Here is a 24837-nt window from a genome sequence, read left to right on the forward strand (position 1 = left end):
TACATATATACACACACATATATATGTAAAACTGTGTCAGGCACCATTCTTAGTGCTTTACATCTATTAATTCATTTAAGCCTCAGAAAATAGTAGATATGATTCCAGTTTTACAGATTGAAAAAAAAAAAGAAAACTGAGGCAGAAAGGCTAAGTAACCAGCCAATGCCACACAGCTAGGAAAATGTAGAGCTAGGATTTGTACCCAAACAGTCCGGCCCCAGAGCTCCTGCTCTTTACCACTACACTAGACTTACTGCCTTTCCAACTTTCCATTCATAACTGTTTCCCACCCTATTCCCCCGCAATTCTCCGTATTACCTTACTTTCCCCTCTGCCTGAACCATAGCTGAGACCCCAGGAAAATCTCCTAACAGTGTTAGATCTGAGTAGAGAGACTGAGGGTCTCCTTTAGGCAGAGAGATGTGCTACTGTCATCAACTTTTCTTAGGGAAGGTTGGACTCTGTTTGAATTTTGCTAAGCTGGAACTGTCTTTGAACCTACAAAATGCCTTACCATTCTTCCAAGGTGAGAATGAAGTGGGGGGTGGAGAGCAGACTCCACCAATGCTGAAACCATGTGAACCAAACAGTCAAAACCAAATACCATAAAGACTGCTAGTTTCCGAGGCCTGAGCCAGATTTGGGGTACCGTCTCACCACTGACTTGCAGTTTTGAAACCATTTCCTGTCCAAGACCAGAAGTAATCTTGGAGGACTTCTAGCCCCTACCTACCTAAGAACTCTGATGAATCCTGGCATACCATACCAGTTCCTCCAAAGTAGGCTTCCTCATGGCTCATGGGGAAAAGTGTCAAGGCAGCTTGTCAGGGCTGCCTTCCTGGCTTTGGAGAAAGCCCCTGCTTCTGCATTCCCCTCTTCATAGCTCACAGCACATTCCCAGACTTGGGGGAGGGAGGCTTCCAAGTTATTAGAATTCGGGTATACTTATGCATGTGGGGGTGACTGCACGGTGGAGAGGACAGATGTCTTCTTATGTCACATTCCATCACTGAGGGTTTGTCTAGGGAGGAGGCAAGGGCTTTAAAAAGCCCTAGGACTCTGGTGGGACCTGGGTAGAAGGAAGCATCTTCAAGCAAAGCCCCACCAGAGTGCAGCTGGTAGGTGTGAAAAGTGGGGGAGGGAGTATGGTCAAATGGAGGGCATAGGGGCTGTTTGGGTTATCTCTAAGGGTTCATATTAGGGAGGAGGGAGCCTGGGTTTGGTTGCTCTGGTTCTCATGAAGTCAGTCTCTGCCACAACAATCGTCCAGGCCCCATCCTCTTAGAAGGAAGGGTCTGTACCCAAAGGGCTGCATGATCTTTTTGCCTCTCCCATTCTCCCCTAAAGCCCAGTCAGTCTCAAAATCTGAGAATGGAGCAGAAAGAAAGACAAGGAACAAAATTACAAAGCCTCATAGCCTATTCTTAACTATTCCTCTCAAAAGAGGCAAATTATCCCTTCTTCCTCAGGAACCATTGCCATACACACTCTTCTCCCACCTCCCGTCTCCCCTCCCCTCCACTGGAGCTGCTGCCATGGTTGCCAGGATGGTTGCTAAGTCTCTGCATGGAAGGGTTGGCGTGGGCTGTGCTGCCACTAACATTACCATGGTGAATCAGGGGACACCTGGTGTAGGCTTGGGGGGAGGGAGCATGTGGATGTAAGCAACACCCCCTGCCCCTGGGCAGAATGAGTGTAAAAGGTGAGCATCTTGAGCAAAACTTCAGGTGGGGGCTAAGTGAGCTAGGCATTGTGGTAGTGGTGATGATGGGCAGCTCTATGCTGGGAAGCGGGGGCCACTCGTTATCATTTCAGTTGCTAGGGTACTGGTTTTGCCAAGGGAGCACACCATTCCTCCTCCATCCCTTCTGAAAGAGTGCAAATGCATAAGCACCTTAGTCTGTCCTCCATAAGGCTGAGCAGAGCTGTGTGGGCACAGAACAGTATGACCCCCAGATCCTGGCTTCTGGATTGGGGGAGAGAGCCTGCTGTGGGGAGAGGGCTCCATACATGCCCAAGGACAAACATCTAGAATAGGAACGTGGGACAGTTGATGGCCAAGACAGACTCCTGTGTCCTACCAGCAGCCCTGGGCTGCAACACTCAGAAGGCAAGGAGTTAAAGGTGTGGGGGGTCACCCTTTCTGAGCTTGGGGAGGCAGCTCTCCCCCAGAGTCACATAAAAGCTGCGTGAAAACCACCGCCTCCTCCCTCCACCGCATGGAAGCTGGTTACTCATCTCTCTGCACCCGAACAGCCACTGCCGCTAAAAATAGACCCCCTGCACCCCAACCCCATGGAAACCAGCAGAGAGTGGCAGGCAGAGACCTTGAGTTCCATTCCTGTCACCTCCCTGTTAGGGAAACTGAAGTCCGAGGCAGGAAGTCAGTGGCAGAACCCTGGTGGTGGGGCACCCCACAAGCAGAAGAGTGAAGGGTTAAAAACGGCCGGGAGGTTGAAGAAATGGGGGTGGGGGAAGGGCAGCATCAGCTTGGCAAAAATAAGAAGTCCCCTGCCCACTCGCGCAGGTCCCATCAGGCTTGGGGGACATGAACAGTGGGAAGGGGCGCCCAATCCCGGGCCCCAGGGGGCGGCCGTGCACATGGGGGAGGCAGCAGCGCTGTGCCGTCCGCGCCGCACCGTGTCACATGCGCGCGCACACACACACAGACAGGCACACACGTGTGCCCGGGTATATATAGTCCCCAGTCTCTGGGCCCGTCGCTCTGCAGTGGGCGCCGGCTCCTCGGGCTGGGAGGGGGCTCTCGGGGCGGGTGGGAGGGTGGGGGGCCGGGGTGGGGTGGGGCAGGATGCTGGATGGCCAGCTCTTCTCCGAGGGGCCCGACAGCCCCCGGGAGCCCCAGGATGAGGAGTCTGGCAGCTGCCTCTGGGTGCAGAAATCCAAGCTGCTGGTGATCGAAGTGAAGACTATTTCCTGTCATTATAGTCGCCGCGCCCCTCCTCGACAGCCTATGGACTTCCAAGCCAGCCACTGGGCCCGAGGGCCCCAGAGCCGCACGTGAGTGAAGGCGAGGAGACGGGTGTTGGGAAGAGAGTGGTGGGGCGGGGATTGGGGTCCGGACCTCCCCGCAGGCACCAGCTAGTGCTACTGGTCCCCTTTCTCTTTCCCACGCCTCCCCCTACCCCATTCCGAGGCCTGGGGCCTGACTCTTCCCGCATTGTTTTGGGGGGCAGGAGTGGGTGTGAGAAAGGGCAGGAGGTGAGATGGGGCAGACGCTGTTAAAGTGTGCATGGAGGGATGGTGAGGAGTCCGCCTTCGACTTCAGCCCTAACATATACGCACGTGCACACGGGCACACACTCACACACACCCCTCCACTCGGCTGCCCCAAATGGTCTCCAGGGCTCCCAGCTCCCCGGGCCTCGGCTCCCTTCCCCCACAAACTGCTCACCTGGGTTCCTGCTCATTGTCCCAGGTGTGGGCCGCGCCCGGGATCCCCTGAGCCGCCGCCCCGCCGTCCCTGGGCCTCCAGGGTGCTGCAGGAGGCGACCAACTGGCGGGCGGGGCCCCCGGCCGAGGCCCGAGCCCGGGAGCAAGAAAAAAGGAAAGCGGCATCGCAGGAGCGGGAGGCCAAGGAGACCGAGCGAAAAAGGCGCAAGGCTGGTGGGGCCCGAAGGAGCCCCCCCGGTCGGCCCCGCCCGGAACCTCGGAACGCCCCTCGGGTGGCCCAGCCTGTAGGGCCCCCAGCTCCTTCACGACCCGAGCGCCTGGGGCCGGCGGGGCGACCGCCCCGTCCATCCGCGCAGCCGCAGAGCGACCCAGGGGCGGCGTGGGCGGGGCCCTGGGGAGGTAGGAGGCCAGGGCCCCCCAGCTACGAGGCTCACCTGCTGCTGAGAGGCGCAGCCGGGACAGCCCTGCGACGACGCTGGGACCGCCCGCCACCCTACGTGGCTCCACCTTCTTACGAAGGCCCCCACAGGACCTTGGGGTCAAAGCGAGGCCCTGAGCCCTCCCAGGCGCCAGCCTCTGCAGCCTCTGCTCCGATTCCGGCCGGGACAGAGGGAGGGTGCACAAAGAAGAGGCTGGATCCTCGGATCTACCGGGACGTCCTCGGGGCTTGGGGTCTCCGACAGGGGCGGGGTCTCTTGGGGGGATCCCCAGGCTGTGGAACAGCCGGGCCGAGGCTGGAGTCCTTGGGCAAGGGGGCCGCGGAGAAAAGCTTGGGGCTGGCCACTAGTGTTAGCGACGGCCATTCCCAAGCCAAAGCTGCTGTTAACCCAAGCACGGAGACGGCTCCTGCGGGCTTGGCCGCTGCGACTCCCAGCCCTCCGCGTCCCGCTCCCAGGTCCAGGCCCCATCTCAAGGGCTCCGGGGAAGGGAAAGAAAATAGGGAACAGAGCTGGCTCCCCAAATGCTGGATTCCCTCCCTTAAAAAGCAGCCGCCCCGACATAGCCAGACCCTCCCCAGACCCTGGGCTCCAGGAGGCACGGGATGGAGAGAGTCCCTGGGTCATAGAGAGGGGGCTCGACCTGGAACCTTGGAGGGTTGGAAGGGGACACGCCGCGCGCACACCCTACCCCGCAGTTCCCGTGGCCCTGCTCGTGGAGAAGGCGTCTTTGTCATTGACGCCACGTGCGTGGTGATACGGTCACAGTATGTCCCAACCCCTCGAACCCAGCATGTACAGCTTTTGCCTGATGGGGTTCCGCGCGTCGTGGGGGATGCCCCTAATCAATCGAAGCCCAACAAGGAGGAGGGCGAGGGAGCCGCGGCCTTTCCCTCCCCTTGCCAGAAACGGCTCTTGAGCAGTCGCCTTTCACACCACCTCGGTGGCGGGCACGGGTTCGAAGCTGAGGGCGGGAAGCCCGCGGACTCCTCCTTGGAGGAGCGCGCCTCCCGCATCTTGGGGCTCCCTGTTGGCGAAGTAAACCTTCAGGACGCTCCTCCGCAGTCGGGTAGCCCAGAGCGCTCAGCCTCAGGCCCAGCGGCCTCAGGAGGCACGGTCGGTGCCGAGGGCTCGGAGGAAGGGGCGGCGGTCCCGCGGCGCGCTGGCCGGGGCTGGCCGCGGACCCCAGGGCCCTACGCCGGGGCCCTGCGGGAAGCCGTATCCCGCATCCGCCGGCACACCGCCCCAGACTCGGACTCGGACGAAGCTGCGGAGCTCAGCGTCCATAGCGGCTCTTCTGATGGAAGCGACACAGAAGCCTCGGGCGCCTCCTGGCGAAATGAGCAACCCCGGCCCGGGGAAGGCGGGAAGACAGCAGAGCTGAGCGACAGCATCCGAGAGATTCTAGATGTCATCAGCAGAACCGAGGAGGCCCTCTTCGGAACGAGGGACACTAAGGGGACCCCACAGGGAAATAGGGAGCGGCAGTGACAGGCCCTTCCTTGTATTTGTGTTCCCCACTTTTCCATCCTTGGGCCCACTGGTCCTCTTTCCTCACAGACTTCCTTCTACCCTTTCCCCAGAATCGTTCCCATACTTGAAATAGAAGCAGCCCAAATGAAAGGAAAGGGAACATATGCCAATTCACGATTTATTCCTTTCCTTTCCTTTCCTTTCCTTTCCTTTCTTTCCTTTCCTTTCCTTTCCTCCCCTCCCCTCCCCTCCCCTTCCCTCCACCTCCCTTCCCTTCCCACTTCTTCCCTCCCCACCCCTCCCCTCCCTTGTCCTTCCCTTCCCTTCCTTTTCTTCTTTCTTTCTTTCTTTCTTTCTTTCTTTCTTTCTTTCTTTCCTTCTTTTTCAGGACAGGTGAGGATGAACAATAGACTTTAATACCTGATCCATTCAGGGCACTGGGGTAAGGTCTTCAGCAGGGGCTCATGCACTGGGTTCAGAGCAGAGTAGAGCGGCTTGGCCAGGATCAGGTAGGGGAGCAGGGATTTTTATAGTCATAGGGCAACTTTAGGGCAGGATCTTGGGGTTTGGAGGGAGAAAGTGATGGAGAGGCTTCCCACTGAGGTAACCAGGTGACGGAGAGGCCCTTGGCAGAAGAGGAAGGGATCCAGATACAACCAGCAAAACAGGAAGAGGACTCACTTTGGAGTCACCTGTCTTGGGATAAGTTCATCCCTGATGCTTTGGGTCCTGGGGGTTGGGTTCTATTTCACCCTCTCCTCCACAGGCCAAGAAAGAGAATTAGGAATAAATTAACAGAGTCTAAGTGTCCCTCAGATGGCTTCATTGTCACCTGCACTCATGCTCAATATTCAAGAGACTGTCCAGGATTTGCAAAAGATCTGAGCAAGTTTAAGGGCTTCTATCCCAGTCTCTTAAGTGTAGGTGAGGGCTCCTCAAGGCAGAGCAGGATGGTGGCCTTGTCACTGTCCCTGGCCTGTGGTGGTCCAAGCTGGGGAGGGAAGGCAGCCAGTGAATCAGCTTGGGACCTCTTTAGGCCTTCCCCCATTTCCTCCTCCCCAGTGTTCCTTAGTGATGCTCTAAATCGTTACCACGATTTCCCACCCCGGTGGTATCACTCGTCTGAAAGAACCCTGAAACTTTCTTGCATCTCTGCCTATTCCAGAAACCTTGGCCAGTCGTGGAAGGGGGAGGTTGGTCCAAAAAGCCTGTAGGTGTGGGGTGTAATACTCGCTGTAGCCACTACGGGGCGCGCGCAGGTCGCGGATTTCCCCGGTAGCTAATTCTCGAGTCCCCCCTACCCGGGCACTGTTAGTTAACCAGTTGATACCCAGTTTCTGCGCGCAGGTCCCCCACCTTGCCACCTCCAGCCGTGCTAGGTCGGGAGCAGGCCTCTGGCCTCTAGGCCTCTGGAGCGCGCGGAGCCCCTCTTTGTACTCACCCACGCCAACCGGCTTGGGACCCAGACACTGAAGTCTTTCTTCTCTCCAATCTTGGACAGTTCTGTCTCTATTTACTAGCCATGTGAATTTGGCCAAATCACTTCACCTCCCTGAGCCTCAGTTTCCTCATCTGTCAAATGGGGGTTTATAAACACCTACCTCGCAGGGTTGTTGTGAGGATTTTATGCGATAATGTATGTAAAGCGCCTTGCACAGTGCCTGGCACACAGTAGGCGCTCAATAAATCTAAGCTTCCCTTTGTCCAACCTTGGCATCTCTTTCCTTTCACCGGCCCAGTCGCTCCCCTGTGTCTCCCCACAGGACTCCAGTTTCTTCCCGCCTGGGGGGGGCTAGTGTGGGGGGGAACTCCTTTCTTTGATGGAAACTCCCAGCGCAACCCTATCACCCCCAGTCGGACTTTCCTTCCTTGCCCCCCACCCCACCCCCACTGGCTCTTCCCAGTGCCCCGGCGCACTCCCCCCACCCCCCATTCCGGGCAAGGGCTGAGTCAGCCTGGGTAAATTTAGCTGCCAACTCGCGGGCGCGGGGGCTTCGCCCAGACTCAGTCCCAGAGTCCTGGCCCGCCGCCTCTGCCCCCATCCCTACCGAGTCACTCCAACTCCCGCTCAGCGTTCGGAGCCCAGCCCCATTCTCAAGCCATTTATGATTTTGGTCTTCAGTTATCTCGATGTCACTCCCGACCGGTACAGGTCAGGATGGGGTAGGAGAGAACAGAAGTTTGGGAGGTCCCTGGGCTGGACCCTGTGCTGGGGCAGGCTGACCTTGGTTCAGTGTGTATGTGTGTATGTAGGGATGTCTCTCTGGGCTTCTGAACCTGAGGGGACAGCAGTGATCAAAATTACCCTGGAGAGTTCATCTCAGAACCTGCCAGGGACCCACAATGTGGAGTTTCAATCAAGTTAGTTCTTGCTGGAGGAAGTAAAGGAAGTGAGGTTCACCTTGGGAAGAGATCAAAGTTTGCTGAAGTCTGTCTACCTTTCACCTGCAAGTCTAACTACTACCAATTCTAAGTACTAAGCATTTACTGAGGACCTGAGAGGAAGCAGGCCCTGGGTTGGGCTCCAGGAAAGAGAGGAATGAAGATGAAAACACACCAATAATGGCAGTAGTGAGCAGGAAGTGATAAGTATTATCAGGAGTCAAACAAGGGAGATTGTGTGGATTTTATGAGATCAGGAAGGGCTCCCTGAAGGAGGTGGCATCTGAGATAGAATTTGGGGAAAGGAGCTCCAAGTAGAGGGAAGAGCATAAACAGAGGTATGGATGTGGGGAAGCAGGGTATGTGTAGGAAATTACCAGTCTGATTAGACTGGAGTTGAGGGTACCTTCAGATAATGACAGGTGTGAAAACTGAGGGCAGACTGAGGCGAGCCTGGCTCCCTCAGGAGTGTATGCCCTGGACTTCTGGGCTTGAGAAGAGAATGGACTTGAGCCCAGGAGGAAGACGGAGGAAGGCTAGGGCAGTGGTGAGGGCATCTGCCTGGATTTTGCTATAGCCCAGGGGCTCCAGGCTGGTAGAAGAGGTGAGCCCTGAGGGTAGTGGAGGGGCTGGCGCTGTGGAGGGAGACTCCGCCATACAGCCAAAACCTCTGTGAGGTTGAACAAGCAAGAGGTCAGTTTCGAAGAGTTCACCCACACTGCTATCATTGTCGGTGAAATAGGGCAGCGTTGTGTTTAGAGTATGGACTCTAGGGCTTGGCAGCCTGCGTTTAGATCTTGCCTCTGTCTCACACTAGCTGTGTGACCTTGGGCAAGTTACTCAGTCTCTCTGTGTCTTGGTGTCCTCAGTTACAGGATGGGGTTATGAATAGTGCTTTTATTCATAGGCTTCTTGGGAGGATTAAATCATTCAATATGAAGAGCACTTGAAAAGAAAAATGTCTGGTGCTTAATAAGGGATATACAAGGGTTAAGCTCTGGTTATTATTTCTCTAGAGCTATTTCTTTAGTACTGGGGATATAAGAACAGAAGGGGAGAGGGAGAGAAGTAGAGGTTGGGAAGAGCAGGAGCAGGCAGCAGAGACCAGGTCAAGAGGAGAAAAGGGCCCTGGGGTGGAGACGCGGTCCCTTGAATGATAGGATGGTGTACAGGGAGCATTTGGGGAGTTAGGGTGACAGGAAACATACCCTGCTTCCCCAGAACATCTTACATCTTTGCCTAAGGGTAGAGTCAGCACTGGCTCCTAAAGATCTGGGGAGAAAGGGACAGAGAGAAGAGGAGGAGTGACTGTAGGTCTGGGGGCCTGCCCTTGGTGAGCCATATCTCAGACTGGCCCTACATGGCACTGTGGGTGGGAGGCTGGAGGCACCCTGCTGTGAAAATGACTTCTAAATCTGGCTTTGTCTGCCAGCTGGCCAGCCTCTCAGAAACGGAGGCCACAACCACCCCCAACCTTGGGACAGCCTCACAGGTCAGGTGTAATGACAGCCGACGCAGGAGGGCGCGGTCCACTTGGGGCAGCAGCTCTCAGGTTAGCACAGGCCACTACCCTGCCAACAGCCAGGTTCTTTCCATGGAAGCCCTTTTCTGTCCTGAATGGGGCCAGGTTAATACGGCTTTAGAGGGCCTAAGGACTCCCTCTCCTTTCAGTCTCCTGAGAGGCCTGGGACTTCCCTCAATCAGCCGCAAATGGGTAACAAAGAACCAGGCCATAATTCCGGGACTTTAGGGGATCCAGGGTCAGGAGTGAGCATAGGGCGTGTGAGGAGAGAGGACCAGGAGAGATGGCTGGACATGAGTACAGAGGGAGTGGGTAGAGAGTGTCTGTGGAGAAAGGGGAGCACTCCCTCGGTTACTCATCTGGTCAGTCCTTCATTAAGCTTGTATGCCAGGCCCTAGGGACACACCAGGGACTCAGACAGGGCTCCTATTTTCAGGGAGCTTCCAGTCTAGAGTGTGTATGAGACAGGGCAAGGGATATGGGAGAGGAAACCCACAAAATCACTATAGTGTGGGCTGTACAACATAATATATGTTAATGAAGGCATTCCTGAGGATCTAGGCAAGCCTGTGAGAAGGATCAGTTCCCTGACAATGGGTGGCTTCAGGGAGTGGGAGATGAGTCACTGAGGTGCATCCAGACTGAGTGTAGGAAGGCTCAGTCTGGATACTGGCCCCTCGTCTCCATGTCTTCACATAGAGTGGGTTTCCTTCCTTGAAGCCCCTGATACTACAGAGCTTTTGATGAGTCCCTTTTTTAAATTTTTTTATTTATTTTTATTTTTTTTAAAGATTTTATTTATCTATCAGAGGGAGAGAGGGGGAGAGAGCAAGCACAGGCAGACAGAATGGCAGGCAGAGGCAGAGGGAGAAGCAGGCTCCCTGCGGAGCAAGGAGCCCGATGTGGGATCATGACCTGAGCTGAAGGCAGCTGCTCAACCAACTGAGCCACCCAGGCGTCCCTTGATGAGTCCCTTTTAAAGAAGAATTACTTCATCCATCTGTCTATCCATCCATGCATGCCTCCACCCTTCTGTTCATCCCAGCATGCATCCACCCATCTATACATCCCACTATCCATTTATCCATCCATCTCCCAACCCTCTGTCGTCCAGCCAGCCATTTATCCGTCCATTCGTTCACTCATGTATTTATCCACCATCCGCCATCTCTTTCTTCTCTCTCTTTTTTAAAGATTTTATTTATTTATTTGACAGACAGAAGTCACAAGTAGGCAGAGAGGCAGGCAGAGAGAGAGAGAAGGAAGCAGGCTCCCTGGTGAGCACAGAGCCCGATGTGGGGCTCGATCCCAGGACCTTGGGATCATGACCTGAACCGAAGGCAGAGGCTTTAACCCACAGAGCCACCCAGGCACCCCTCTTTCTTCTCTTAATGATGACATCTGATGTCCCTCGCTCCATGCCACAAAGAATGCCAAGATGAACAAAACATGAACCCATGTCCTCAGGAAGGTAGAAGCCTAGTAAGAGGATAAGTAACTTACACAGATAACCTTCTACAGGACGGCCTGTATATGCTGTTAACCAAAGCCTTGCAAAATGCTGCTTCAGGAAGGCCATCCTGCCAAGGGAAATTAGAAGGGCCTGATGGAGGGAGGGACATTCCAGATGGGTTTCAATGGGGAAAATGGGGTAGAGGCGTATTCCAGGGTATGGGCAAAGGTAGAGAAGTGGGAAAGCATGAAGGCTTCACAGGGAACAGAGGCACTGGGGAATGCAGAGGTGCAGGGACTCGGGAACAGTGTGTGTGGGTTAAATCATGAAACGGCCTGGAAAGCAAGGATAAACGTTTAAGCTTTAGTGAAAGGAATTGAAGAAGACAGAAGGGGCAGAGAGTTGTTGAGCTGCGAATGTCCCAGTTGCCTCCTCAACATCTATATCATTGTTTTCTCTGCTGCCTGGTTATGACCTTCACTGGTCTTGTTACGTTGTGAAATCCCCTGCTGGACCATGAGTTGCTCAAGGCTAGTGCCTTTGGTTTAGCTCCATATCCCCTACAGGCTTGACCTGGAACAGGCTTTCCGTAAATGCTGGCAGAAGGTAAGAACGAATTATAAAACCGTGTAACAGGGACACTGGCACAGCAATTCAGCCTCAGATGTACAGAAGGAGAAGGGGTCTCCTGCCTTGTGTTCCCACCCTCCTGGCATAGGGAATAACCCCGCTTCCTTTGCTGGAATCTCTCCAGGAGCTCTTCCAAGAGGCACCACAAGGTGGCGCTGTTCCAACTGTAGCGCTGCGTTCTGCCAAGGTCCTTAAAATGTTCGCAGTTGGAGGAGTGCCCATTCAAGAACTGTCCCTGGATGGTCTAGACATTTCCTTCCAGCAAGTGCTGAGACAGAATAAAAAGGCTAAGTGCAGCTATGGAAAAGAAGAGCCAACAGACCCCCAACTCCAGTGTAAGAACTGGCCTCATCTATCCATCCATTCCCTGGACAGTGCCTACAGTGTCAGGTACAGTGTTATGGTCTTGGAAAACCAACAGGGACCAAGACATAGTTCCTGCCCTCAAAGAGCTCAACATCTAGTCCTAATCAAAACCCAAATCTTCCTGGGACACCTGGGTGGCTCAGTTGGTTGGACGACTTCCTTTGGTTCGGGTCATGATCCCGGAGTCCCGGGATCGAGTCCCGCATCGGGCTCCCAGCTCCACGGGGAGTCTGCTTTGCTCTCTGACCTTCTCCTCACTCATGCTCTCTCTCACTGTCTCTCTCTCAAATAAATAAATAAACTCTTTAAAAAAAAAAAAAACCCAAATCTTCCTTTGCTATCTTTCTCTCTTTTACACACACATACACACACAGAGATGCACACACAGACACATACACACACCTGTTCCCCAGACCAATGCCCTTGACTTAGGAAGCCATCTCCACATGAAATCTACTCTTTGGCACGCTCACCCTCCCAAATCCACGTTTCTCCCTAAGGTTACTGTATGGCCACGTTAATGTGACCCTTAGATGTTCCCTACTGGGCTGATTCCTTTTGTCTTTTCTGATCTCCCTGACCAGCCCTTTCCTAGTCTCTCTCCCAACCTCCCCCATCACATCCACAGCCATGCTGCCAGCTCTGGAGGCTCTAGGGACCTCCCGAGAGTATGCCTGGTATGGATTAGGGCCTCCCAGTATTTTGCAGATCTGAAGGCTACAGGAACACAAAGGTGGAACCGCAGAAGGGCCCTATGAGACCCTGGTGTCACCAGTCCAGAGATGAGAAAACCAAAATCTCAGAAACATGTCCCTGTGTGGCCTGGGGCCTGCCAGCCAAACCTGTCCCAGGCTGCCTTCCTTTCCTATCCACTTTGGGGGGACCGGGCTTCTCCCTATCTGCAACTCCATAGTCATGGCTATGGGAGACACTGGTTGAGAGGTGAAGCATTGTGGGACATTGTCCACTTTCCCAAGATGCTCTAGGGCCCAACTTAGCCCTTGGTGGGTTTGGGAGAAGAGAGGAGGGAGGGTTGGTGCTGAGAGTGGGAGCCAGGCCCATCGAGGTCCCGGGAGTGAATGCCGCATTGTTGGCCAGGCCAGAGTCACAGATAATTACCTCAATTAGTGACAATGGGAGAGTAATAAATACAGGCTTAGTGTCTCCTACCCCACCAGGGCTCCGAAGATTAATCCAGGCTGACGGGCGGGCCCTGAAAGGCGTGATGGACAATTCATTAAACTCCCCAAATGCCGCACAACCTGGGCGTGAAGGCTGAGTTAGCCCCCTGGGGGCTGCGCCTTTGTCCTGATTGTGTGTCTCCGCCGCAGCCGAGCCCGGCAGCCCCCAGAGAGTGGGGAGGTGAGTGGGGCTCCCCCAGCCCGGCCAGGCGGCGGGAGGATTAGGCCTCGGTCCGGCCCTGGTTGCCCTGGCACACCAGCCCGGCCGGGCTGGAATGTCCGTGGGGGGGAGCCCGCCGAGCGGAGGGGCGGGGCCGACAAGGTGGGGTAAGGGGGGCACACAAAACCAGGGGCAGGAGGAGTTAATTAGACGCCAGCCGAGGAGGGCGAGGGGCCACAATAGGGCCCAGGGGCCGCCAGGGACGGCCCCTTCACTTCCGAGGATTAATAGGGAGGAGGGAGAGGGGAGGGGTTCAGCCCTGGGGGAGGAGAGCTGGAAGCTTCCCAGGATGGCACTGCCCCCTTTTGCCCAACTTGGCACCTACTTGGCAAGTGGCTGGGAAGCAGGAGGCTCTGGCAGCCTGGGCAGGTGTCCCCTCAACATCTCAGAGAGTGGCTCTTTCTTCCTGGCCTACCCTGGGAGATAGCTGGGCAGGGAGGCAAGAAAGGATCCTTCGTTTCTCTAGGGAATAGTGGGAGCAAGAATGTTTGAGGGCCCTGGTTCTCCACATCCCGCCTGGCTCTGCCAACCTGCTGAGGCAGAACTGGGAGCCTGGAGCTTTACCCTTCCTGGTGATACTGCCAGGTTCAAGTCCAGAAGTCCATAGGGGGGCTTGGCGCTGATGTGAACATGTGGGAATGGGGCTGCTGTGTGTGCACAAATGAATGCAGAGACACTCAGGGGTGCTGGTGTGCTTATGCATGGGGCCTGAGGCTCAGCAAGCCCCTAGCGAGTGCCCGTTGAATGAATGAATGAACTTTGGCTTTGCTGAGAGTTAATGAGTATGAGTATGAGAAAGAGAAGGGGTGCTGAGCTGCCCCATGACCCAGGTTGGCGTTGGGCCCTCTCCTTCTGAGGTCCCCACTGTGGCTGGGGAAGCAATGGAACCCCACCTCCGAGCAGATGAGCCAATGTCCAGGAAAAATGAAGAGGTGGTGGTTCCTTCGCTTTGAAAAGGGCAAAAAAAAAAAAAAAGTGCAGAAGCGTCTTGGAAGCCCCACTTCCTCCTGGGCCCCAGGAGCAGGGCAGCCCTGGCTCCTCCCTCGGAGCCACCCCACCCTATCTCCTCCCAGGGAATGACAAGGGAGCGAGTTGGCGGCAGTTCCCCGGGCATATTTATAACCTGCTGCTCGCTCACCAGCGTCTGCTTTTAGCCCAGACGGGGGAGGGGGCCGGGGGGGTGGTCTGTCTCCTGCTGGGCGCCCCGGCTGGGTGTGGAAAGAGTGAGTAAGGGTGAGTGGTGGGCAGCTCTGTATGGATATTCCTGCTCACACCACAGCCAAACAGCTTATTTTCTCCTCATTTTGTTATTTTTCTCCCTCTGGCCTGGAGTGGAGGACGGAGCCAGCCTGAGGTGGGGGGGGGGGGGCTAGACCCTGGGGTATTTGCAGCCCCACTGACGGGGTTTTTCCAGGGTGCGTGTGGTGGGGTGTGTGTGTGTGGTGCTGGCTCGCTGACCCCCTGGGGACTGTGCAGCCTTGCCATCTCAGTCCTCTCAGCTTTTCCGCTCCCCCCCAGGATATTTCAGGACTGGTGCCTCCCTCACTTGCTGAGGCCAACCGTGCATCCGGGGTCCCTGGCAGCCTCGGGTCCCACTGGATGTGTGGCACCTGGCACCTAAGATCAAAGGTGGGCGGAAGGATAACCAGAGCAGATAGGGTAGAGCCGGGCATTGGGCCGATTCACGCCAGCACTAGCCTCTCTAGGCACAACCCTCCGTGAGGATGGCACAGAAGATTGGAACATCAAAAGAATTTGCTTTGGGGCTCCTGTGTGGCTCAGTCAGTTAAGCAACTGCCTTTGGCTCAGGTCTTGATCCCAGGGTCCTGCAATCGAGCCCCTTCTTGGGTTCCCTGCTCAGCAGGAAGCCTGTTTCTCCCTCTCCCTCTCCCCCTCCCCCTCCCCTCTGCTCATGCTCTCTCGCTCTCAAATAAATAAATAAATAAATAAATAAATAAATAATCTTAAAAAAAAAGAGAGAGAGAGAGAGAGAGAATTAGCTTATATGTAATGTTTTGCAGATCCTATCCCCCTTTTGCTTGTCTCCCCAACTTTTTCCTTAGTGCATGGCCCTTCGAGGGCCAGGCTTTATTCTGCACTTCCCTACGCACCATGAATTTCCAGGCCCTGGAAGTGAAGGACCTCCACGCAGCAGACTTGGTTATGGGGTCTGTCCTTAAACCTCAGGGGTGTGCAGAGGGTTTTCTACTCCACCGAGCCTTCACAGCACCCCCCTATTATTCTAACAATATACATAGATGTGCTTGATTCCCTGGCCACATTGGAAACTCCTCCCAGTGGGCTCTTAGGGCCCCGTATCCCCAGCATTTGGCACATGCCTGGCACAGAAGAGGCATCAGCCAGTGTTCAAATGACCCGGATTTTCATGGACATGATCTCCTCTGAACCTCATCACCTTCCGGAGGGAGAAGAAATGTACTGACAACCCTCCCTGTTCAATAGACAAGGTAGCAGTCTGAGAAAACAACATATTTGTTGAAAATCGAAGTAGAGCCAGACCAGGAATCATTGCTTCCCTTTACCCTTCTTCCCGCTGCCGCATGTCAGCTCTGCTCAGAGGCCCCCGCGTGTGGGCCTGAAAGCTGATACCAGTTCCAGCTCTTGGAGTTCGGAGTTAGGTGAGAGTGGTCGAGGACAGCTGCCAAGCCCTCAGCTCCCCAACCGCTGCTTCTCCCCAACTCTGGGCATTGTCCAACAGGGGCCCAAGCCCCCTCTCCTGCCTCTGGCAGTCCATTAACTTCTTGCTTTGGGAGCCCGGGGACCTAATAATTCATTGGATTATAGACTGGACATTCTATGCAGGGGGTTCTTTACTGGAAACCCAAGGCTTATGAGGTGCCTTCTACTCTGGATCAATACGTTTTCAATCCCCGCACCCCCCCCCCAACTGCCCATCAGAGCTGAGCTGGTGCTGGCTTGGCAGATGCAGAAAAAGGGAAAGGGATGTCTTTTGCAGGCTTGAGCAGATCCTGGCTCCACTCCCCTACCCCCACACATACCCCAAAGGCCAACAGGGGTCAGAGTTCACATATCCAGGGGGAGGTGGGAGGCGGCCACAACAGCAAAAGAGTCCTGGGGAGAGGGGGAAATTCTCCAGTTGTCTGGGATCAGTTGCTGCCCTGGGGGGGGGTACTTCATAGCTCCCCCCTGCCCTTATGTCCTCCCCTGGGGAGAAGTATTAAGATTAGGGATAGGCATTAGAGCTTAGGAAGGGGTTAGTGTTTGTCTGAAGTTAGGGTTAAGGCTAAGGTTAGACCTAGACCTAGGGTTGGGGAGAGGATTAGGGTTAGAGATAAGGTTTAGGGTGTGGGTGCGCTTAGTACTCCTGCCCTCTCTGGTGAATATGCACACGGAGGTATCTGTATTACTGGTAACAGTCCTCTTTCAGGCTTTTTATGGGAATGGCTAACTTAATGGTTTGGTTATGGACCACACTTGGGTTTCCTTTTGGTTACATGGGTTTAAGCCCAAACTTCTGTTTGGATTCTTGGCCCTCCTGCTCCCTTCTGCTCCCTGACCATCAACTCTGAGCTTTTGGGTTCAGAACTAGAGCCCATTATGTGACCTGAATCCTCCTGAACCCAAGGTTGGGAGCTGGGGTCTAATAAGGTGTTTCCTTCTCTTGGGGAGGGAAGTACCTTCCCCACTGCTCCATACCCTGACCACAGATGAAGCAGATAGGCTTCAGGAACCAAACACTATACAGCAGCACCCTTTCTGCTTGGATTTCTCTTTCTTTGGTTTCTTTTCACAACACAGTCATAGCTATCAATCAGTTGTGGCTATTTTCACAACTCCCGATAGGAAAGACAGGCTCAGAGTTTGTTTGTTTGTTTGTTTGATCCCTGTTTAGCGAGGGAAGAAACTGAGGCTGTTTGGACTTGCCCGATATCACACAGCCAGTTGGTGTTCAAATAGGAAGAAGAATCCTACAGGGTCTCTAGGCTCCTGGAAAGGTTCTTCTGGAGACCTGGTCCCCCAATGGCCTCATTAAGGTCATCCAAGGGTCAGAATCCCAAGGTCCTCTTGCAGGGCTATGACAGTAGTCCCCCAACAAGGGATCCTATTTGTTTAAGAGAGGTAAACCATACCGTGTTCTAGATTCAAGGAAAAGCCACCAAGTCATTGATAAAAATAGAGATTTTATTTTGCAGAGGAAGATACTACATTGGTGGGGGCGAGGAGCCACTAATAGCTACAATGGAAGGAAATACTGATTCCGGTAGGCAACAGCATCTTTGAGAAATTGGGGAGAGGGGAAGAGGGATCCAAAAGAGGCTGGAGAGCAAAAGGGGAGAAGAAGGGAGAGGGATTGAATTGGGGTGGATGGAAGTGGTCTCTGCAAGCCAGGCTGGAACCCAGCATAATAAATAGTTTTATTTACAACAACCAAACTCGTGGCTTTGTATCCACGATTCAGTGCAAATTATTTACACACTGATGAGGAGGCAGGACAGGAAGGGGTAGGAGGTGGCCGAGAGAGGCATGGCTCACAGCTGTTCAATGGCTCCATGACAGAGGCTGGGAGAATTGGGGGTATTTCTCCTGGGCCCCCCAACCTCGTTTTCCACATCACCACAGCTGCCCTCTCACTCTGGCCCCTCCTGGTTCAGCTATAGGCCGGGAGGAGAAAGGCGCTGATGCCCAGGTGTGTGTTCAGGGTCTGGGCCCTTGGCAGGAGAATGGGAAGAGCACGATGGGTCCTGGAGAAAAACTGAGGTTAAAGGGGAGATGGAGAGAGGCAAGGAGGTCACTGGCCCGGTGGGGGAAGTCCAACGGGGCCGTCAGAAGCTGACCCCCACAGGGAAGGGAACAGAATCCTTCTCTCTCCTCCTGGCCAAGCAGGGGGCAGTGCAACAAGGGGTCTCCCGGGAGAGGGAGGGAGGTAGGTCCGGGGCAGGTCCGTCAGGATGGCAAGAGGGTTCGTGCCGGCCCAGGCAAGTGGTTTCAGGAGTCCCCAGGTAGGAGGAGGTGGGGGAAATGATCGCGCACGTAGGAATCCCCGGGAGTGTGGCTGGAGGGACCCGGAGGGTGCGAAGGGAGGGTGGGTGTTCTGTTTGGAGGCGGGCGAGAGGACAGCGCTCTTGGAGGCGAGTCCGCGCCGTGGATTCACAGACACTCGTGCAGTACGCGCGTGTGCGTGCAGTTGCGGCAACTGACGTGGCAGCACCAGTGAAAGGTGCAGTTGCAGCGCTCCGTGACGCGCTGTGTGCGCGTGCGGTGGCCCCGGCCACAACAGAGCAGCTCGCAGCCGTCCAGCGCGGGCGACGAGCTGTTGCAGGCGCGCCCCGCCGTGCCCGCTGTCCCCAGGCGTCCGCTGTACGTGCAGAAATTGGGCGATTTCTCAAAGTAGACAAGGTCGTGGGGGGAGGGCGGCTTGTGCGCGGGGTCTTCGGGCTCCAAGCGCAGCAGCTCTGCCCGCGAGGCGCGGTTGCTGCCGCGGTTGCCGTAGAGTACGCGCGAGGCGCCATCGAATCTGTCACGTAGCACGTCGCCCACCGCGCGCAGCGTGGGCAGCCGCATCCAGCACGTGCGCACCGTGCACGAGCCCGACATCCCGTGGCACTTGCACTCCTGGCGCATCTCGGAGAACACGGTCTGGGAGGAAAGGGGTAGAAAGTGGGTCCCACGACACTGTCACAGCCAGAGCCATTATTCCAGATACTGCCCCCTCCCGGACCCTGCCAGGACCTCCGCAAGCGCGGAAGGAAGGAAGGGGAAGGGAAGCGTGAAGTCGTCGCGCCGAGATTTGGACACCAGGCCCAACTCCACGCTCCACGCCGGACGTGGTCCCGGCCTCCAAGCCTCGATTTTTTTTTTTTTTCAATTATTAACCCGGAGGGGGCTGTAGGCAATACATCCCACGGGCTGCCTGACTTGTAACCTCTTCACTTCTACCTGACCTGCGCACTCTCTTCCATTCTCTGCCTTCCCTTCCAAACTTCCGCACCCTCCGGACGTCCTCTTCTGGTTCCCTGCCCTGACGCCTGGCCCTATCACCCACCGTTACTGCCCAGATTCGAGGTCAGCCCCTGCTGAGGGACTCGGAGATCCCCGCCACTGCGCTTCCGGGCAGAACCCCTGAAGCCCGCTCACCGTGCGGCCCGCCTCGTTGTTGTGAAGGTTCATGAGGAAGCGCAGATCCCGCCCCTTCTCCCCGGAGTCCACAAACTCCCTGCCGAAGAGGCGGCCGAAGTCGATGTTGTCGCTGCAGCCCCCCCAGTGCCAATCGGGGCCCCCAGGACCCCGCCGCCGGTAGTCGCACGTGCAAGACTCGATGGAGCCCTCCGAGCAGGAGCGTGCCACTGAATGCGTAACCCCCGCGGAGGTGATGGCGAAGATAAACGCCGTTTCCCGACAGCCTGTGAGGGAAGGGAGCGGGGGTGAGCGAGAAGGTAACGCGAGGGGAGTCGGGGGGTGGGGGCGGGGGATGGCCAGCCTTCTCAATGGAGGGTTCGGGACCCTAGAGGCCGGTGCCCCGACTCCGCCCTTGGAGTCCCGAGAGCCGGGCGGCCCGCTGCGCTGGGAAGCTGGGCTCCTAGAGAAAGCACGTGCGTGGGCACGCAACCCTGACCACGCTTGTGATCACGCGCTCCTGAGACTCTGAGACTCGGGGCGCGCTTGGCTCCTCAGTGGAAGTGGGGCAGCTCAAGAAAGAAAAACCGAGAAAAGGAGAGAGGACGAACTCTGCACTGTCAAGACCTCTCTCCGCAGCCCAGACTTTCGGTCCCGTGTCAGCGATGCGAGCCTTGCTGGACTTGGAGGCGAGACGCTCTGGCAGAGATCAGCTTCCCGGGCGCCTTTCAGAGGGGCCGGGAAAGCGGGGGCCAGCCAGCGTCCACGACTTAGAACTTGCTTCTACTCGGGCGGTGGCGTAGAAAAGTTCAGCTTCGCGCGCGAGGTGCACCGCTGGGAAACGCCTGGCAGAACGAGTCTGGCCCAGAGCTGGCGCTGGGCATGAAGCTCTTGGCGGGTTGATCTTGTAACCTGTGGGCGCCCGGGACATCTTCCCTACACTCGCCCGCCCCTGCCCTGTGGGTGACCCTGCGTTCCCCTGGCCCCGGAAGCGTCTCTTTCCTGGGTACCCACCTCGGTTGACGATCTTGCCGAAGAGGTGTGGCCCCGGAGCCGTGGGGCAGTTCCAGCGGCGGTTGCGGAACTGCCACTTGCACTCTCGCACCGCGCTCTGCAGTCCCCCGCTCACGCTGTGCAGGATCCCCGGGTTCTGGCGTATCAGCCGCCGCTGTTTGCGGCTCAGCAGCTGAAGACTGGGCTCCAGCACCAGTTGTAGACTCTTGGAGTCGGTCAGCAGGTTCGTGGAGGAGGCTACGTTCACGATGCCCCTGGTGAGATGCATGGTAGGAGCTCAAGCTCTGCAAGGGGACTTGCGCCTTAAGCAAAAAAGTCGTGTCTACCCTGTCCTCTTCCTGGGGCTATTTGCCTGGGAGAGCCACAGGACATCAGCGATGAGGTAAAGACTCCGGGCTCCCTGGCTCACTAGTCTGAAAAGAATGGGCGTCCCTAGTTTTGCGCAGGACCACTGGGGGCCCTGGCTCTGGGGACTGGACAGAGAAGGCATGGGAAACATGAAGACCAGGTGTTCACCTTGGCTCTGAGGGACGGCTTCAGGGCAGCGTGGGGAGGGAATCCTGGCCTGGGATCCATGCCCACCCAAGAGGTGAAATGCTTAGGAGTCCCACCCTTTTCATCTCTCCTTTCTGAGCCCCGGCCTGGCTCTACGCTGCCCGAGACAGGGAAACCTGTGGTGTGGCTACCACCGTGAGGCTGGTCTGGGGCTCACGGATGAAGGGCGGTGCTAGATGGGAGTGGGCTCCCTGCCTGGAGAACCGTGGGCCGCGGCGGGCGGACCATTCACCCACCTCATCAGAACTAGATTCTCTGGAGCAGCTGCGCTCCAGAGCGCCCCTCGGTGTCTCGGAGGCAAGTCAGTGCGGTGGAGGGAGCCTGTCTGCGGATGGATCCCAGAGCGTGGGAGCGGACTGGGGCTGGCCCCTGGCTCTGCGCCCCGGGACAAGTGGCGACCCCTCACCAGCTCACTTACCACCATCGGCCACTGCTGTTGGCGGCCAGGGCTGCAGGCAGAGCGGCCAGCGCCAGCAACAGCGCAGCAGAAACCCAGCCGGGCAGCTGCGCCCAGTGCCCCATGGCCTGCCCGGCCTCGCCGCCTCTGTGCTGAAGTTGGGGCGGCTTTGGCTGCTGCCCGCGACGGTGGGACGGGACGCGGCGGTGGCGGCAGTGGCGAGAGTTCGCAGTCTGGCTCTAACAGCCCTGGGGGCGGGCGGCGGGCAGCATGGCTCGCGGTCCCAGCTGGTGGGCTGTGGCAGCCACGGCGGGCGGCACCGCCTCTTATAGTTGCGGCTCTGGCTGAAGTGACGATAGGAGGCTGCCCCGCCGGGCCACACTGTGGCACCAGGGCGCACCGGTCAGAGGCGCAGACAATGGGCAGCGAGCGGGGCCGTGGCTCCCGCCGGTCTGAGCCGAGAGCTGACGGGCTGGCCGTCGGGGCTCACCCCCGCCCCCTGCCCGGTGGCTCCCGCCTCCCTGCCTGCACTGGCCGCCGACCCCTCCCCTTGGGACGCCCTCCCACGCGCGCCCGCCTCACTCCTCTTCGCGTCCGGAGCCCGTCGGGGACCAGCGTCCGCCAGGGGGCGAGGCGATAGTGTGCTACCGGGAGAGTCTGCGGCAGCCCAGCCGCTTCGCCATCGCCGGCCGTGGGGTGCCTCGACGTCAGCCCGGCCCCGCTGGCGTCCCCTCTCTCCCCACTCCTGAGTAGAGGAAGGAAAGGAAAGCTGTCGTTCTGGGCAGCGACTCCGGGGAGACGCCTCCTTCCCAGGACCCCCCCACCCCACCCCAGACCCCGCTCCGACGGCTTGACAGGGAAGGATCAGCGGGAGCCTGAGGGTGCCGCTGGGGTCGTGAAATCCCAGGGGATGCGTGGGTTGGGGGTAAGTTCACCAAACAGAGCCTGCTGTGGAGAGAAACCGGGGACAGTGGCAGTTTGTTTGTGGGCTGGAAGGCGTGCACAAGTGACTGTGTGTGTGTGTGTGTGTGTTTAAGTGGCACAATGCAAACCTGAATGCGTATGAGAATGTGTGAGTGTGTCGTGAGGGTGCACACCCATGTGTGTCCTCATGTAAGGAAACTCCTTGTTCCGAGGAGGGATGTTAGGGACCTTTCCAAGGAATCTTGGAATTTAGCTCAGGTCAGAAGGGATCAATCGATCGAGTCATCTTGTCACAGCCACCACCTAGGACAACGCATCATCTATTTGTGGGGAAGGAGGTGGCAGCCACCCTCAGGAAAGACCCAGATGATTGACTGAGGCATAGAGTGTCTGGAACTGTGTGTGGAGGTGGGTGGATGGGTGGATGAGTGTGTGTGCTGGGGAGATTAAATATGCATATATGTGTCACTCTCGCCATGTATACCTTGTGTCATCCTATGGTGCGTCACCCTCAGCATGTGTCAACCTGTGCATGTCACTAGGGGAGGGGCCTGAGCCTGCAACCAAGGCAGCATCAAGATAGAAAAGGCCCGGCGTGCCTGAGTCTCTGAGGATTAGGCTCAGGAAGCGCAGTGGAGTAGATGACAGGTGCGTGTAGGGGTGCAGGAGGGAGGGCTGGGAAGAGAAGAGCTGCTGGCTGAACTGAGCCCAGAATAGAGAACTTATGCCTCCATATGACTGCTTCTTTCTGGATTTTTCTGTCAAATTTCCATCTTCCTCCAAAACCTCTGGCTCTTTCCACTCTTACTACATTGAGATACCCAAAATGCTTGTAAGGGTCTCATCCATTATATGCTTTTCTCTTTTCTCCCTGGGACTCCAACTCAGTTTCAAGGCTACCTTGGCCTCCTATTAAGGATGTGGCAGCTGTTCCCTCTGTGGGGCATAGCAAGCACTGCCAGCCTGGTTATTATGCCCCAGCAGCACACACACATTGCCCCTGGAAAGAGGGAAGATCTTTTTTATGTCTCTCTCTTCTCTCACTTTACAGAGGAAAAAGTAGATTAAGAAATTGTTCAAGGTCCACACAGCTAATAAATGACCAAATGGGGACACTTGGCTGGATCATTCGGTGGAGCATGTGACTCTTGTTGACCTTGGGATTGTAAGTTGGAGCCCCCCATAGGGTGTAGAGATAACTTAAAAGTAAAATCTTTAGAAAATGAATACATGGGGGGCGACTGGGTGGCTCAGGTGGTTAAGCTGCTGCCTTCGGCTCAGGTCATGATCTCAGGGTCCTGGGATCGAGCCACATCGGGCTCTCTGCTCAGCAGGGGGCCTGCTTCCCTTCCTCTCTCTGTGATCTCTTCCCTTCCTCTCTCCTACTGTTATCTCTCTCTGTCAAATAAATAAATAAAATCTTAAAAAAAAAAAAAAAAGAAAATGAATACATGGCAGGGGAACTTGGGTGGCTCAGTTGGTTAAGCATCTTGATTTCTGCTCAGGTCATGATCTCAGGGTCGTGAGATTGAGCCCTGTGTGGGCTCCACATGCAGTGGGGAGTCTGCTTCTCCTCCTCTCCTTCTCCTTCTCCTTCTGCCCCTCTCCCTGTGTGCACGCTCTCTCTCTAAAATAAATAAATACATTTTTTCTTAAAAAATGAATAAACGGTAGATCTAGAATTAAACCCAGATCATTTTGACTCAAAGCCCACGTTCTTTCCACCTTACAAGCTATTTCTGAGTGTGCAGCAATCATAAAGCTGGGGGCCTTTCTCCAAATTGACAGATAAATAAAAATGATCTTTAGGGTTTTTCTGTCTCCCTTTTGGATCTTCTCTTTTTCATCTCCTCTGCCTTCAGGGTACTTTCTAAATGAGTATGTACCCAGGTCTGATCCTAAAAAAGTTCCAAGTCTCAGAATTTCCCCTTCAAGGTGGGGAAGTCACTCTAAGGAGTACATGTCTGATGAGTTTAAGTAATCTTCCTGGGGCAATTCTATTTTAGATGAGATGTTGATTAACCCAGATGGAGCCTGAGGGAGGTTGTTTTTGAGGGCAACATCCTTCCCAGTCCTATTGCCCCATCCACTGTACCTGGTCCCTCCAAGATTTCAACCCTGAAGGACAAGGTGTATTGGTCCAGCATCCTCCCCAGGTCCAAAAGCCAGTAATCTCTGCAGAGGACACCCTGGAGAGGGTACAAGATGGCTCAAGTAAATAGACAATGATGGGCAGCTTGTCCTTTGTCCCTTGGGAGTTTATTCCCATTGGGACCTGGAGCATGTCTTTTTGGCCTATGGATTGATAAAACCGCCTAGAGGGTGGAGATGCACTGGAAGACAGGAAGTCCCATCTGTGGCCATTGGTGACAGAAAAGAAAGAAAGGAAGGAAGGAAGAGAGAAAGAAAGAAAAGAAAGAGCTAGTATCCTCTGTTCTACCATTCCACCCACCAGGAGTAGTGGGGAAGAGTGGGAGGGGAAGTCTCTAAGTCTGGGTCGCACTGTGAGTGACCTGGCCCAAATTTCTGTTTAGATCAAATCATCCCTCTGTTGTTTTTCCTGTTTCTTTCCTGCATCTTCAGTTTACCTCTGTACCAGATCATACCTATCAGCATGCCAAGTGCTGTAATATTTCCCATCTAAAACTGCCAAAGCTTCATTTGACTCCACATTACCTCCCAGAATTGCCCCATTTCTCTGCTCTCTTTTACAGCAAAGCTCAAAAGGGTTGCTTTAATCACTAGCACTAATTTCTTTTCTTTATTCTCTCTT

At 55.7% G+C, this 24837-nt stretch overlaps 2 protein-coding genes across 2 annotated transcripts; one reads left to right on the forward strand and one right to left on the reverse strand.

The window, feature by feature from the left end:
• Positions 1-2772: 2772 nt before the first annotated feature.
• On the forward strand, positions 2773-6024 carry DDN (dendrin). Its single transcript, XM_059185483.1, has 2 exons — positions 2773-3021; positions 3440-6024. Exons 1-2 carry the CDS (start codon positions 2813-2815, stop codon positions 5340-5342), a joined length of 2112 nt encoding a protein of 703 aa, XP_059041466.1. The 5' UTR covers positions 2773-2812; the 3' UTR covers positions 5343-6024.
• Positions 6025-17260: 11236 nt separating this feature from the next.
• Positions 17261-21774, reverse strand: WNT1 (Wnt family member 1). The gene is made up of 4 exons (XM_059183589.1): positions 21162-21774; positions 20189-20442; positions 19196-19461; positions 17261-18697 (listed from the first exon to the last, which is right to left on the reverse strand). The coding sequence occupies exons 1-4, from the start codon at positions 21263-21265 to the stop codon at positions 18209-18211; spliced, it is 1113 nt and encodes a 370-aa protein (XP_059039572.1). The 5' UTR covers positions 21266-21774; the 3' UTR covers positions 17261-18208.
• Positions 21775-24837: the final 3063 nt, after the last annotated feature.

Source organism: Mustela lutreola, chromosome 8 (assembly GCF_030435805.1).
Source record: "Mustela lutreola isolate mMusLut2 chromosome 8, mMusLut2.pri, whole genome shotgun sequence".
NCBI classification, from domain to species: domain Eukaryota; kingdom Metazoa; phylum Chordata; class Mammalia; order Carnivora; family Mustelidae; genus Mustela; species Mustela lutreola.